Source organism: Vulpes lagopus, chromosome 23 (assembly GCF_018345385.1).
Source record: "Vulpes lagopus strain Blue_001 chromosome 23, ASM1834538v1, whole genome shotgun sequence".
Lineage (NCBI taxonomy): Eukaryota > Metazoa > Chordata > Mammalia > Carnivora > Canidae > Vulpes > Vulpes lagopus.
In genome coordinates, this window is record NC_054846.1 from 56802117 (window position 1) to 56815004 (window position 12888).

A 12888-nucleotide genomic window follows, 5' to 3' on the forward strand; every position below is an offset into this window, starting at 1 on the left:
CCCCAGTTCCCCAGCTCCTCCCACGCCACAGCCGGCATCTCCACCTGGCATCTCCACCTGTTAGGGTCCCACCTTCATCCGTTAACGCCGTGGAGCTCGGTTCCCAAGATAAGAGGACAAACACCCTCCCTGGCGTTAAAGGACAGCGCGTCCCCCGTCACGCGCTCATTTCCTTCTGCTCACTTGGGTTAAAGGTCAGCGGACTCCAGGGGACCCCGGCTCTCAGGCCCCTTCCTGCCCTCTGCTCTCCCTGCCCTTCCAACAGCACCTGTCACATATCAAATGGCAGCACTAGTACAAACGCCTGCAGCCACTTAGGAAAGACATTTGGCATCGTGCATCCAGACGCATGAAACTGCTCATCCTCCTTCATCAGAACGCCATTTACTCCAAAATGCAGGATGGAGCCCTGCGAGACAGTCCCTGCCACACCCACACTGGGGAACCACCAGAAATGACCCAAGCGTCCAGCCACCGGGAAACCGTCAAAAAAACAAAGTCCGTTTCCTTCCCACTTGATGGGCAGTGATGCGGCTGCTAAGAACTAGGATTATGAAGACCATGAGATAAGACAGAAAAATGACGACGTGAAACACTAGGTAAAAAAAAAAAAAAGATAAAGTTAAATGGACACAGGTGATAGGAATCTTGAACAGTTACGCCAAGAGCGGATGAAAGGTAACGAGATGCTATCCTGCTGGCTGTACCGGAGCCCTGGCAGCGGGGCGACCCTTCCCAATCTCTACCAAGTGTCCTGGGGTGCACGCATATTACTTTTGTAGGGGAGAATGTATGTCTGCGTATGACTGAAAGATTTGACAGCAACTACTAAGCAACCTGGTCTACGCTGGATTCATATTTTGATAAGTCCTTGAACTCTCTTCTCGTCATGATAAAAAGGCTCCCAGGGACCTGCCTGGGCCTCGGAGCCCTTGGTTAGAGGTCAGTGATTTCCGACCCCGCAATGCCTGCACTTGCCTGACTCTTAAGGAGACCCCAACACCATCTGGAAGATAGGAGCACATCAAGATGGTTCTCAGATGCCACTTTAATCAGGTTTTGTACCATACAGTGATGGGGGCGTGGGTGTGTGCGAAGAACGCGACTGTTTTCAAGCATATCCCCCTGCCCCAAGGTATGCAGCCTGGGCTTCCAAGAACAGTAAAAGGCTTTCCTCCCCAGGGAGTCTCACTCCTGAGCTGACAGGACAGGATTTCAGGAAGTGTGAAGGGGGGTGGGCAAGCCAGCGACAGGAGGCAGGCAGCTGGTTGCATTCTTCCCAGTATGCACTGGAACTGGGCACGCAGGTGTCCCTCCTAAGGCAGCACCCCGACCCCAGCCGCTCCCATGTGAGGCCAGGGGGCCTCCCCAAAGAAACAGACAGCCGTCATTCATTTCATGACAGTCCTCCCAGCGTGCGCCCGACGAGCAGAAGCCTGACAGATGAGCCTTCAGGCCAGCAGCACCCTCAAGGGCCTTCCTCTTCACCGGCCCCTCCGCTGCTCACACGTCTGCCTGGCCGGGTGGTACACAAGGGGCCAGAATAAGCCATAAAGCAAATCAGATGTGGGTTCTGGAGCGGCGCAGACATGGTGGCAGGGCCAGTGGTGGCCCACACAAGGGCCCACAGGGCTCTGTGTCTTTCGTTAATTCTTTTCCGGGCGGTTTCTGTTCAGGACGGCTTTAGGGGCAAATTCCAGCTTGTCCTTAAGGCTCACCACCTGGGTGTGGTCCTTGCCTAGCAGTTCATCCAGCTTGCGGTCCTCCCGGCGCTCAGAGATGCTCTTCTCCTCCTCCACAGGCTGGGGATCCTTTCCCCGGATGAACCATTCCAAGTGGTAACCCACAGCCCCGACCACAAAGGCCACAGGAAACGTGACATAGGGAGCATAGGTACGTACCACGGTCCAAAGCACAGGCCACATGACATCTGCAGAAGAGCACAAGGCAGCGTTAGGGAGGAACCAGCAGCCCCCATCCCACGAATACGGATAACCCTCCGGGGCGCTCCCATCACCAGGCAGCCTGAGCATCCACCCCATACAGAGTAAGGCAAGAGAGTGCCCTGCTCAGGCAGTGGTCAGGACCCTGAAACAGTCTAGAAAATTTTGAAAGACGTAACCGTTAGGGAAAGGGGAAGAATCTCTAGGTTCCATACTATCCTGTTTGACTGTTACGCAACCACACGTGGCCGTGCTCCCCACGAGGGAGCCTCTGAGCTCTCCCGACGAAGATTCAAGCCTGTTACTGGCCCCAGGCCCTTCCTCCACACTTTAAACCAACATTTCAGAAACAGAAAAGAGCCTCCCTCTGCTCCATGCAGTTTCTCCGTGAACACAGCCTGCCACCCTCTTCCCACCAGGTGAGGTCCCACGGCCACTCTCCTGGCTCCACCATAAGTAGTTCCTCTGCCACAAAAAAAGAATAAGAAGCGTCTTTAAGTGGCCCAAACCCTAACTCGTTACTCAACCATTCTGGATGTTAGAGAAATAAGGATTTTTTCCCCCCAATCTGAACTTGATCTTGGTAACAGTGAGACATACCTGGACTTTACAAAACGGGGGCTAGCCACACCTCTTTTAAAACACATTCTCTTCAACCAAACCCTTCATATTTGCATAAAAAACTCCTAAAAGTGTCACCAACACGTTATACAGACTCTGAACACGACAGGGAGCGAATTTTTTCTGTAAAAAACACACTGTATAAGCCTGTCGCCGACAAAGAAAAAAAAAAAAAGGTAGAATGGTCCCAGAGCTTCCTGAAATGAATTAAGACAACACCAAAAAAAAAAAAAAAAAATACAGAAACATACAGATTGGTCCACTCTAATGGCCATTTAGTCTCATGACGGTCCCCATTAACAATTACCAGTTACTATTCACGGGGCACTCGGCAGGCTCAGTCGGTGAAGCACAGATTCTTGGTTCTAGCTCAGGTCATGACGTCGAGGTCGTGGGATCGAGCCCCAAGTCAGGCTCCTCCCTCAGCAGAGAGTCCGCTTGTCCCTCTTCCCTCTTCTCCTCCCCCTTCTCCCCCTCTCTCAAATAAATAAAGTGTCTAAAGAAAAACGATTATCCACGTTATCATAATAAGGGTAGCTACCGTTGACGGAGCACATACGTGCTCGGGCCACTTTATACACTGTACGTCCTTTCGCCCTCATGTCCACTGTGAGGCCGACGGCATCATCAGAGGGCTACGTGGTTTGCCCCAAAGTCTCCACTAAGAACATCATTCATTCCATTTGCACCTCCGTAGGTATTTCTGCGACTTGGCTTTCTCCAGTCCAACACGTACAAATGAAACCTCACCAAAGAGAAAATGATCTTCTCTCTCTCTCTCTCTCTCTCTCCTTGGTTCCGATTCTCTTTGGAGGAATCCCAGCATTCTGTGGACCCAAGACTGTAACGGACCATCATCAGGGGGAAACCCGCAGCAGCTCCAAGGGTCCCCTCTGGGTCCCTTGTCTTAGCACCGGGCCCAGCGCCACCTGGGTCACTCACCAGTCATCAGTTGATCATCACAGCACCTCTATGAGGTCGGAACTGTCAGCCCAGGTTTGTGTCTAAGGCCACAGAGGCTCAGGGACCTGATGTGAACTTGCCCGGGATCACCAGACGTGCAGAACCACTGCTTTGAATCAAGGCCTCTCCAAACGGCAGAGAGCTTGTGCTCGCTCTGGCGGCAAGAACACGCTGCGGACAGGTGGCCATGTCTGTCCAAATCCTGGACTTGGGGAGCACCTCCTGCAACTGTTGTTTGGTTTGTTTGTTTTTCCATCAACTTGGCACATCACCATCTGCAAGAGCTTCCCTGTAGGCAAACTCTGAGATTACGCAGAAATTTGCCAAATTATAAAACAGCAGAAGTCAATAAAAGGAACGCCCTGGGGCACCCGGGTGGCTCAGCAGTTGAGCGCCACCTTCGGCCCAGGGCGTGATCCTGGAGTCTCGGGATCGAGTCCCATGTCAGGCTCCCTGCACGGAGCCTGCTTCTCCCTCTGCCTGCGTGTCTCATGAATAAGTAAATAAAATCTTTAAAAATAAAATAAAATAATAGATAAAAGGAACACCCCGAAGAACCTCAAACCTAATACACCACTTCCTCTCCTACCTTCATGGAGGTTCTCTGTACCTTAACGTGCACCCTAAACGGCAATTCTCCACGTGGATCCCTCGTTTGTTGTGAAACATCCCAAGCACAAGGCCACAACTCACAACATCTCCCACACTCAGCAAAGATCTCTGTTGTCCCGACCCCCTTCTAGTGGTCCCCAGATAACCGCACTCATCCCCTCATCCAACACCTAGGACCACCTGCTCCGGGCCAGGCCTGGTGCCGCGGCCCATCCCTCTTGGCTGCATTCCGCCTAGCCCTGAAGCTCCGAGAGGCCGAGGGCGCCCTGCCTGCCATCGAGGGCCCATCGCAAGCTCACCGCCTGAACGCAGGACGGTCAAACGGCACATGGGCATCATCAGTGCTGTGGGCCTCGGAGGGCGGCACAGCAGATGCAGCCGCTGCAGGGCGGGCTGCAGGGCGGGCTGCAGGGGCACAATGGGCTGCAGGGGTGCAGTGGGCTGCAGGGCAGGTTGCAGGGGCGCAGCAGGGTGGGCTACAGGGAAGGTGGCAGAGGCTCAAAGGGCTGCAGGGCCGGCTCCAGGGTGGGCTCCAGGGTAGGTTGCAGGGGCGTGGCGGGCTGCAGGGTGGGTTGCAGGGGTGCAGAGGCCTGCAAGGCGGGCTCCAGGGGCGCAAGGGCTGCAGGGGCCCCGCGGGCTGCAGGGGTGTAGGACGGCCTGCAGGGGTGCAGGGCGGGCCTCAGAGGGATGCAGGGCAGGTTGCAGGGGTGCAGAGGGCTGCAGGGCGGGCTACAGGGGTGCAGGGCAGGTTGCAGGGCGGCCTGCAAGGCTGCAGGGCGGGCCTCGGAGGGCTGCAAGGCGGGTTGCAGGGGCACAGCGGGCTGCAGGGGTGCAGAAGGCTGCAGGGCGGGCCTCGGAGGGCTGTAGGGAGGGCTACAGGGGTGCAGGGCGGGTTGCAGGGGTGCAGCGGATTGCAGGGGCGCGGCGGGCTGCAGGGCGGGCTCCAGAGCGGGCTGCAGGGGCGCAGCGGGTTGCAGGGCGGGCCTCGGAGGGCTGCAGGGCGCGGCGTACGCTCCAGCAGGTCGCCCCGGGGCGCCCGCACGCCTTCCCGCCCCGCGACGTCCAGCGGGCCGCCCGGAGGCCAGCGGGACCCGAGGCCCGGTCGCAGCTCGGCCCCCCGCGAGCCGCGGAACCAGCGGGACCGTTCGTCCCCCCTCCCCCCCGCAGCGGCCGCTCTCACCCACGCGCCCGACTCGGCCTCCGAGCCCCGGGAAGCCAGCGGCCAGGCCGGGCCCGCAGCGGCCCCGCCCCTCCGAGGTCGCGGCCGGAGCCGTCTCCCTGACGACGGGCGGCCGCCGGACCCGCTGCTCACCTGCGCCGCAGCCGCGCTCCCTGTCCGGCCGCCGCCGCTCCCAGCAGCCCGCGGGGCACCCCGGGCCCCGCCCCCGGAGTATGCGCCTGCGCCCTCGGAGCGCGCCGATTGGCTGAGCCCCGGCCAAGGAAGCTGAGCGTCGGCAGCGGGGCCGCCGCGCGGAGCGGGGCCGCGCGCCCCCTGGCGGTCTGGAGGCTTCCCAGCGACGTGCGCGGAGACCGTCCGTGCGAGGTCATCACTGGTCCCCAACACCCACAGACATGAATGACAGTGCTCCCTGCCTTGGAGGAGATGTCCTTAGCGGGCCATGGTGTAGAACCCGAGAGCTCTTCGGACGTGGGCCGGCTCTGGCCGGGTGAGCTGGGCAACATCCTGGCCCGGCCGAGCCCCCTCCGCCACCTCTTAAGCACACAGGTGATGGCACCTGCTTCCCAGGCTGTTGCAAAGCCTTGATGACACGGTGCGTGTTAAGGGCTGTGCCAGGCAGCAGCAAAGAACACGTGGTACTGCTGTCGGTGTACAAAGCGCTAAAGGAGAGCGAGGCCCGAGCTCTGCGTGACCCCTCATGTGGGGGGCAGCTCGCTCCCCCCCCCCACTCCCCGTGCCCCCGCTGAGCCCTGGGCACACACCTACTGGATCACCGACAGCTGAGCTCCGAACAACCGGGGTCTGAAACTGGGTGGGCACGCTTACACACGGATTTTATTTTTTTCAATAAATGCAGCGTGGAACTGGCAATGCATTTCCTCTCCCTTGGGATTTGCTTAACATTTTCTTTTTTTTTTTTTAAGATTTATTTATTTATTTATGATAGACAGAGAGAGAGAGAGGCAGAGACACAGGAGGAGGGAGAAGCAGGCTCCATGCAGGGAGCCCGACGTGGGACTCGATCCCGGGACTCCAGGATCGCGCCCTGGACCAAAGGCAGGCACCAAACCGCTGAGCCACCCAGGGATCCCCTGCTTAACATTTTCTTTTCTCCAGCTTATTCTAGCGTAGGCATAGAGCACACATGTGCGTGTCACATAGAACTGTTCACGTTACCGGTAAGGCTTCCGGTCAACCGTAGACTCTTGGTAGTTGGGTTTGGGAGGAGTCAGTTATGCGTGGATTTTCCACCGTGAAGGGGGTCACTGGGCCGTCACTGCTCGGGGGTCAACTGTCTAGAGATGAAACACCAAACTCGAGCTGTGTCGTGACCCCGCCAGCCCTGCCTTGGCCCCTTTGCTCCACAGGCCTCGTCCCAGCCTGTTTACTTATCTTAAATGGCACAGGCTAGACCCTTCCTATTCCCCCCCGTGCAGACCGAACTCCCTCACACCTCTGTGCCTTCGTCCATCTGCAGTGCCCTCCCCATCTGTCTTTACCAAAGTAGCCCTGGCTCATGTTAAGAGCTTAAGGGACACCTCCAGAGGAGGCCTTCACGTGCCCCTCCTCTGTGACCTCAAAGGGGTCAGTGCGAAGCTCTGGCAGCGAAGATGGAAAGGAAGAGTTTAGAGAAATATGTCAACACTATTATTCGCAGAACGTGTCTCCTAAGTGAACGTGTAGAGAGGAGAAGGGAACAGAATTGCCCAGAACACTTCGTGTTCAGTCAGCATCTGACATGTGCTGGACACCGGGGAGGCAAAAATGACCAGGACCACCCCCCGCCTTCAGGAGTCCGGGGCCCAACTGCTGGGGAAGAGGACGGCTCTACCAACTGTTGAAGGGGTGTGAGAAATGGGACAACAGAAGCATGCATCGAAGCACGGAGGAGGACCCAGGAAGAATCAGGGAGGGCTCAGCAGGGGAGCCCCCCCTTGAGCTGGGCCTCAAGTGATGGCCAGTAGCTCCATCAGACGGAACTGAGCGGGGCTTGAGAGCACAGAGGTAGGAATCAAAGGTGGGTCCAAATCCTGGCCTTGCCGCCAGCCAATCTCAGAAAAGCTGTTTATACTCTTTGTTTACACAAAGGCAAAAAGAATACCCATCCCCTAGGGTGGTTCTGAGTCCTCCATCACCTAACGTGGATAAAATACTTGGCCACAGTACTTGGCACCTCCTGAGTGCTCAGTAAATGGTTGCTGGCATGTTTAGTGTCCCTCCCGAGTGAGTCCTCCTTCGTAACGTCCTATGTCCACTTATGGTTTTACTTATTCACTAAGCCAAAAGCCTGACATCTTCCAAATCTCTCCATCTCTGCATTATCCCCGAAACCCAGCTTACAGCACCACCTGCGCCTCCTGAATGCCTCTCGAACTCATCATCATCATCACCATCATCATCATCATCTCTTACCTGGACCACCTGAACTACTGTCTCAATGGTCTATCCACCTCCCATTACTCCCTACAGTCCGTTTCCATTCTTAGCCAAAGGGTCTTTCAAAACCTGGAATAAAACATGAAATCTCCAGCTTATGCCTCCTCTCTTCCCTCGGGTCCCTTCTGGCCACATCTCCTCTGTGCCCTCTACACCCCCATCTGCACCTATCACCTCCCCATAGTCCCTGTTCTTCCCATGATCACACACACACACACACACACACACACACACACACACACACACGGTCCCTTTGCCCGAAATGATCGTCCTCCCTCTCTTCCTCTGCTGCGAAACTCTAACTCATCCTGCAAGACCCAGTTCAAAAGGCCCCTCCTGCAGAAAGCTTTCCACACTCAACTGACTACCAGAGGCCTTGTCCTCTGGGCTCCTCAGCCCCTCTGGGAGAGGCCTCCCTTTGCAGGTATTGTTCTGTTTATGCGCCTGGCCAGCTGGGAGCAACTCAAGCGCAGGGACTGGATGCAATCCTTCTCTTGTCCGTGGAGCCCAGCATGACTCCCCAGCCCTAACATCCAGAAACTCCCCACCACACCAGCTCCACATGGGGAGATTCAGACATCTGCGGCCAGATGCCCACTTGACTCATCCAGGAATGCCCCTGCATCCCTCTGCCCATCCCATACACCTCATGGTTCTCGGAAACCTAATCCAGTTTCTGGGAAGAGACACGGACCCCTAAAGAGCTGTAGAGTGTGGAAGTTAGACTCAGACTCAGCGATTTCTCGGCTTCATGATTTAGGGCAAGTTTTTAAACTCTCCAAGCCTGTTTCCTTACCCATAAACGATAGTAACAACAGTATCTGCTTCAAGGGTGGCTCCGAGGATCATCTACATCTTGCCCGCGGCCTGGTTTTAGAGATGAGAAAACTCAATCTCAGGAAAAGTGACCCAGCCAAAGACTCACTTGGCAAGTCTAGGGGAAACAGACAGATGGGCATTTCCAGTGGAAACTTTTGGACGGTCATCCAACCTAAGCATTCTCCAACCTGGCTGCCCATCAGAACCGCCTGGCACAATTGTTACAAACTCATTTGGGGGCAGAGAGTCTATTCACAGTCTTGGACCGGGCCCAGGAATCTGGTTGGGATCAGCTCCAAGCTGACTCACTTTCGGGAATTTGGATCACATGGGGCTCCTCTCCGCCTTCCAGCGGGCCCATAGAAGTGTGTGCATATGACCTCTCGCTTTTCAGGCTGTCGCCCACACTGGCCCATAAAAGAGCTGTTCATGCCACCCTCCCGTTCAAAAGCCTTCCATGGCTCCCCACGGCTCTCGCGACCCAGACCCACCCTCCTCACGTCCACCCCAAAGCCCAACACGGCCATGCCTCTGCACTCCTGATACTCTTTCTCCTCCTGGCCTTTGCATGGCTGGGAACATTCTTCCCAGCCCTGGCCGGCCTCCAGTGGCTCTTTCCAGCACTTGCTCTTATTCTGCAACTGCTTGTTTACTGTCTGTCTTTCCCATAAGACAGTAAGTGCCATAAGAGCAGAAACTACACTTGTCCAAGGCTATCTCCAGGTGCCGGCCAGTGCCAACAGAGGTTCTTGATAGACACTTGCTGAATGAATGAATGTGAATTGGCCAGTCCCGTGTGTGGCCCAGAAGGGCAGCCAAAGCCTTGGAGGGCTCTTGTTCCTGCCCCCGGGGTGATGCATCAACCCCAAGTTCTGCATGGGGTTGCCAAACCACAAGGCGGGGGGGCGGGGGGGGGGGACTGCCATCAAATCCCTTCCGGGCTCAGAAAAGCCGTAGAGCTAAAAGCTCACAGTTTGGCATTAGACAGACCTGGGTCCGCCACTGAGCTTAGCTTTCTCACCTGTCATATGCAGGAGCTACATTCAGGTAAAGCACCAGTCCCCTTGCATGCCCCAGGGCATGCATTCCATAAGCATTAGCCATCATACTAGCTCTGGGCTGCTACCTGGCTTCCCAGGAGAGTCCTGTTCTCCCCCCCCCCCCCCCCGCCTTGCCCCAAAGTGCCCACGCGGGGGGGGAGGCATCAGAAAATGTGCCACCACTACATTGAACCTCGTTTCTGCAGCTGATCAGGAATGAGGGCAGCAGAGGGAACCCAGTATCCATCCCTGTCCTCCCGCCCTGGGCCCCTGGCCCAGCGCTCTCCCCAAACCCAGCGAGGGGCCCTCCCCCTTCCCCCCTCCGCCCTCCCCCCTCCACCCCGGGGCTCCCACGCGGGGCAGAGGTGGCTCCTTCCGGAGAGAGCAGCCGGCTCGGGTGCAGTTCTGCCGTTTTATTTTTCCTGGGATACTCAAGGGGATGTGGGAACAGCCACAGGTGTAGTGGGGGGAAGCCCCATCTCCCCCCCAGCAGCGGGGAACGGGAGAGGCCCAGGCGCCCTGGTCCTGGGTTGGTCCAGCCACTGCGGTCCCGGCGGTCTGGGGGCGGAGGGCGCAGCCCCGGGGGGGGGGCAGGCTCCGGGGTGGGGTTCGGGATTCTTCATAAAAAGCCACGAAGCTTGATCCCCACGAAGCCCAGCCCCGCGGGGTGGGGGGGTGGGGGACGCAGAGCCCAGATGGGGGACCCGGCCCGGCCCGGCCCGTGGAGGGGGAGGGACGTGATGGCAGAGATGGTGCGGGGCGGGGGGGGGGGCGAAGCGTCGGACCAGGAGGGAGGGGTCCGGTGGGGGCGCAGGGCGGAGAGGCACGGCCCCAGCCCGGCCCGGGGGCCTCCGCGGGGGTCGGGAAGGTAAAAAACCCACGAGCGCGGGCGGGCGGGCGGGCGGGGCGCGCGGAGCCGGCGGGCGGGCGCTCGGGCGGCCGCGTTCACAGTGACCTCGACGCTGGGTGTACAGTACGGGCGAAAACCGCGGGCCCGGCGGGCGGCCCGGTCACAGCCTGGTCTGGGCCTCGGGGATGTAGATCTCGATGCTGTCGGCGCTCTCGGTGGCCGAGCTGTGGCGGAAGGACGCGGCGCGCTTGGCCGCCAGGAGCCGCTTGCGCGCTTCCTGCCGCTGCCGGTCCACCGAGTCCAGGGAGCGCTCCTTCACCGGCACGCCCCGGCCCCGCGGGGGCTTCTTTGGTATCGGCGGAGGGACCTTCTTCTCCTCCTGCGGGGGGAGGGCGGGGGGTCAGGGGAGGCCGCGGGTCACCCCCGCCCCGCCCGCGCCAGCCCCGGCCCCGCCCCCGCCAGCTCGGGCCCCGCCCCGCCCCCGCCGCCCTAGCCCCGCCCTCTCCAGCCCGGCCCCGGCCCCGCCAGCCCCGGCCCCGCCCTCTCCAGCCCGGCCCCGCCCCCACCGCCCTAGCCCCGCCCTCTCCAGCCCGGCCCCGCCCCCGCCAGCCCCGGCCCCGCCCCCACCGCCCTAGCCCCGCCCCCGCCAGCTCGGGCCCCGCCCCGCCCCCACCGCCCCGGCCCCGCCCCCGCCAGCTCGGGCCCCGCCCCGCCCCAACGGCCCCGGCCCCGCCCCCGAGCCCCCCACGCCGCCGGCCCCGCGAGGGCTTCTTTGGTATCCGCGGAGAGACTTCATTCTCCTCCTTTGGTAGGGGGGGCTCAGTGGAGACCGCGGGTCATCACCCCCCCGCCCCGGCCCTATCCCCACCCCGGCCCCGCCCCGTCGCCCCGGGCCCCGCCCCCACCGTCCCGGCCCCGCCCCGGCCCCCACCGCGCGCCTCCGACGCCGGAGCCTGGGATCGCGACCCAGGCCAAAGCGGCTTTTCGCTACCAACGACGAACCAGGGCGCTCCCCGGCGCCGACGGTGTCTCCCAAGGGCTGGCTCCAGGGCCGCGCGGGGGAGGGGGGTGCGGCCCGACTCAGGCAGGGCAGCGGGCAGCGGGCTCGCTCCCAGGCCTCGGGGTGCCCTCGGCGCCTGGGTCCAAGCCCGCTCTCCTGCAGCTCTAGTGATGTGCCCTCCGACCACGGCCCGCGCCAGGGGGCAGCAGCCCCCCCCCGGGTTCTGGGGGCTCAGGCAGTGACGAACACAGGCCCCAGCACACGGCAGGGGTGCAGTCACCATCACGGCTCCAGGACTGCCTCTGCTGCCCTGAGTGCCCCTGGCCCCACCCAGGCCGGTCTGGCCTCTCCCCTAAAGGCGCTCTCCCCCTACCTTAGGCTCCAGGAGTTTCCAGCTGTTGGCCTTGAGTTGCTGTAGCTCCAGGAACTTGAGGGTCACGTCCTCGATAGAGAGCTGCAGGAGGTCCCAAAAACCCGCCAGGTCCTGGAAGGTGGGCACAGGGAACGCAGTGGGGTCCTTCCGTGGGGGGAGACAGGAGAGGCAGCTGGTCAGGAAGATCTGCACCCCAGCGAGGACACAGAAAGCCCTATCCCTGGGAAGGGGCGGGCGGGGGAAGGCAGGGAGGCAAGAGCAAGCCCGGCCTCTGCATCCTGGGCACAGGCACCCAGCCGCACCTCCAGGCACACACCTGCGGTGGGCTCCGGCCCACAGGCACTCACCATGCTTTGCTGACACAGCCGGAAGAACTGCTGAACCTTCTGGGACAGGAGAAGCTGTGTGCTGCCCACGGCGCTGCGGATCTTCTCCAGGACTGGAGAGCGGAAGGGGATTCAGGGGAGGGACCGATGCCTTGCCTTTCCCAGCCTCCAGGAAGCCTGCCCTGAATGACTCAACCTTGCCTTATCTGGCACCATCGGCGTCCTCCGGCGCCTCCCCGCATCCTCCGGGTCCCCACAAGCAGCTCGAACCCCACCTCATCAAGAAGCCTGTATCCTCAGACGCCACTGTTTCCTCATACGAGCTCCATCTCTCACACACTCATCCTCCCATGTCCTTCTCTCCTCCCATGACATGGAAACCAGCCCCAGCCTTGCCCGTCAGTCTCGCCCGGGCACTACTCAATGACCACCCAGGGGCAGACCTTTATCACTCATCGAGGAGTCCAGAAAATGTCATGCGTCTTCCTAGTCACTATCTCATCAGCTCAGGGCTGTGTCCCCCTGGATGGACCTGCAGGGAAGGGCCGTGGCCGTGTCCTGGGGAATGACCCTCCTTCCCCTAGGCGTCGCACGGTGACGTGACGTTGTGCCCTGCCTGGCCCCTACTCTGCAGTGTGTCCCGCTCCCTGGATCAGCCCTGGACTCCACACGGGCCGGGTGGGAACAGTGCCCCTGACCCCCATGGCCTGGGTGACCGGGACGTC

The 12888-nt window shown here is 60.1% G+C and overlaps 2 protein-coding genes across 8 annotated transcripts in view; both read right to left on the reverse strand.

Annotated features, from left to right (window-relative positions):
* Positions 1 to 1030: 1030 nt before the first annotated feature.
* On the reverse strand, positions 1031 to 5517 carry SMIM12 (small integral membrane protein 12). 3 transcript variants are annotated; one of them, XM_041739242.1, is made up of 2 exons: positions 5452 to 5517; positions 1031 to 1930 (listed from the first exon to the last, which is right to left on the reverse strand). In XM_041739242.1, exon 2 carries the CDS (start codon positions 1923 to 1925, stop codon positions 1647 to 1649), a length of 279 nt encoding a protein of 92 aa, XP_041595176.1. In that variant the 5' UTR covers positions 1926 to 1930; positions 5452 to 5517; the 3' UTR covers positions 1031 to 1646. The 3 variants fall into 3 exon arrangements, with proteins under 3 accessions (XP_041595176.1, XP_041595177.1, XP_041595174.1); XM_041739243.1 differs by lacking the exon at positions 5452 to 5517 and adding an exon at positions 5320 to 5343; XM_041739240.1 differs by lacking the exon at positions 5452 to 5517 and adding an exon at positions 3507 to 3530.
* A 4495-nt stretch (positions 5518 to 10012) lies between these two features.
* The window catches only part of DLGAP3 (DLG associated protein 3), a 62175-nt gene continuing 59299 nt past the window's right edge, over positions 10013 to 12888 (reverse strand). For 4 of the 5 annotated variants that reach the window (XM_041737838.1, XM_041737839.1, XM_041737837.1 and 1 more), the window contains exons 10-12: positions 12185 to 12276; positions 11838 to 11981; positions 10013 to 10843 (exon numbers count right to left, since the gene is read on the reverse strand). In XM_041737838.1, the coding sequence (XP_041593772.1) occupies positions 10625 to 10843; positions 11838 to 11981; positions 12185 to 12276 (455 nt within the window). In that variant the 3' untranslated portion in view covers positions 10013 to 10624. Of the gene's footprint in view, positions 10844 to 11837; positions 11982 to 12184; positions 12277 to 12606; positions 12696 to 12888 lie in introns of those variants that run through there. The other variant, XR_005985149.1, reaches the window with a different exon arrangement.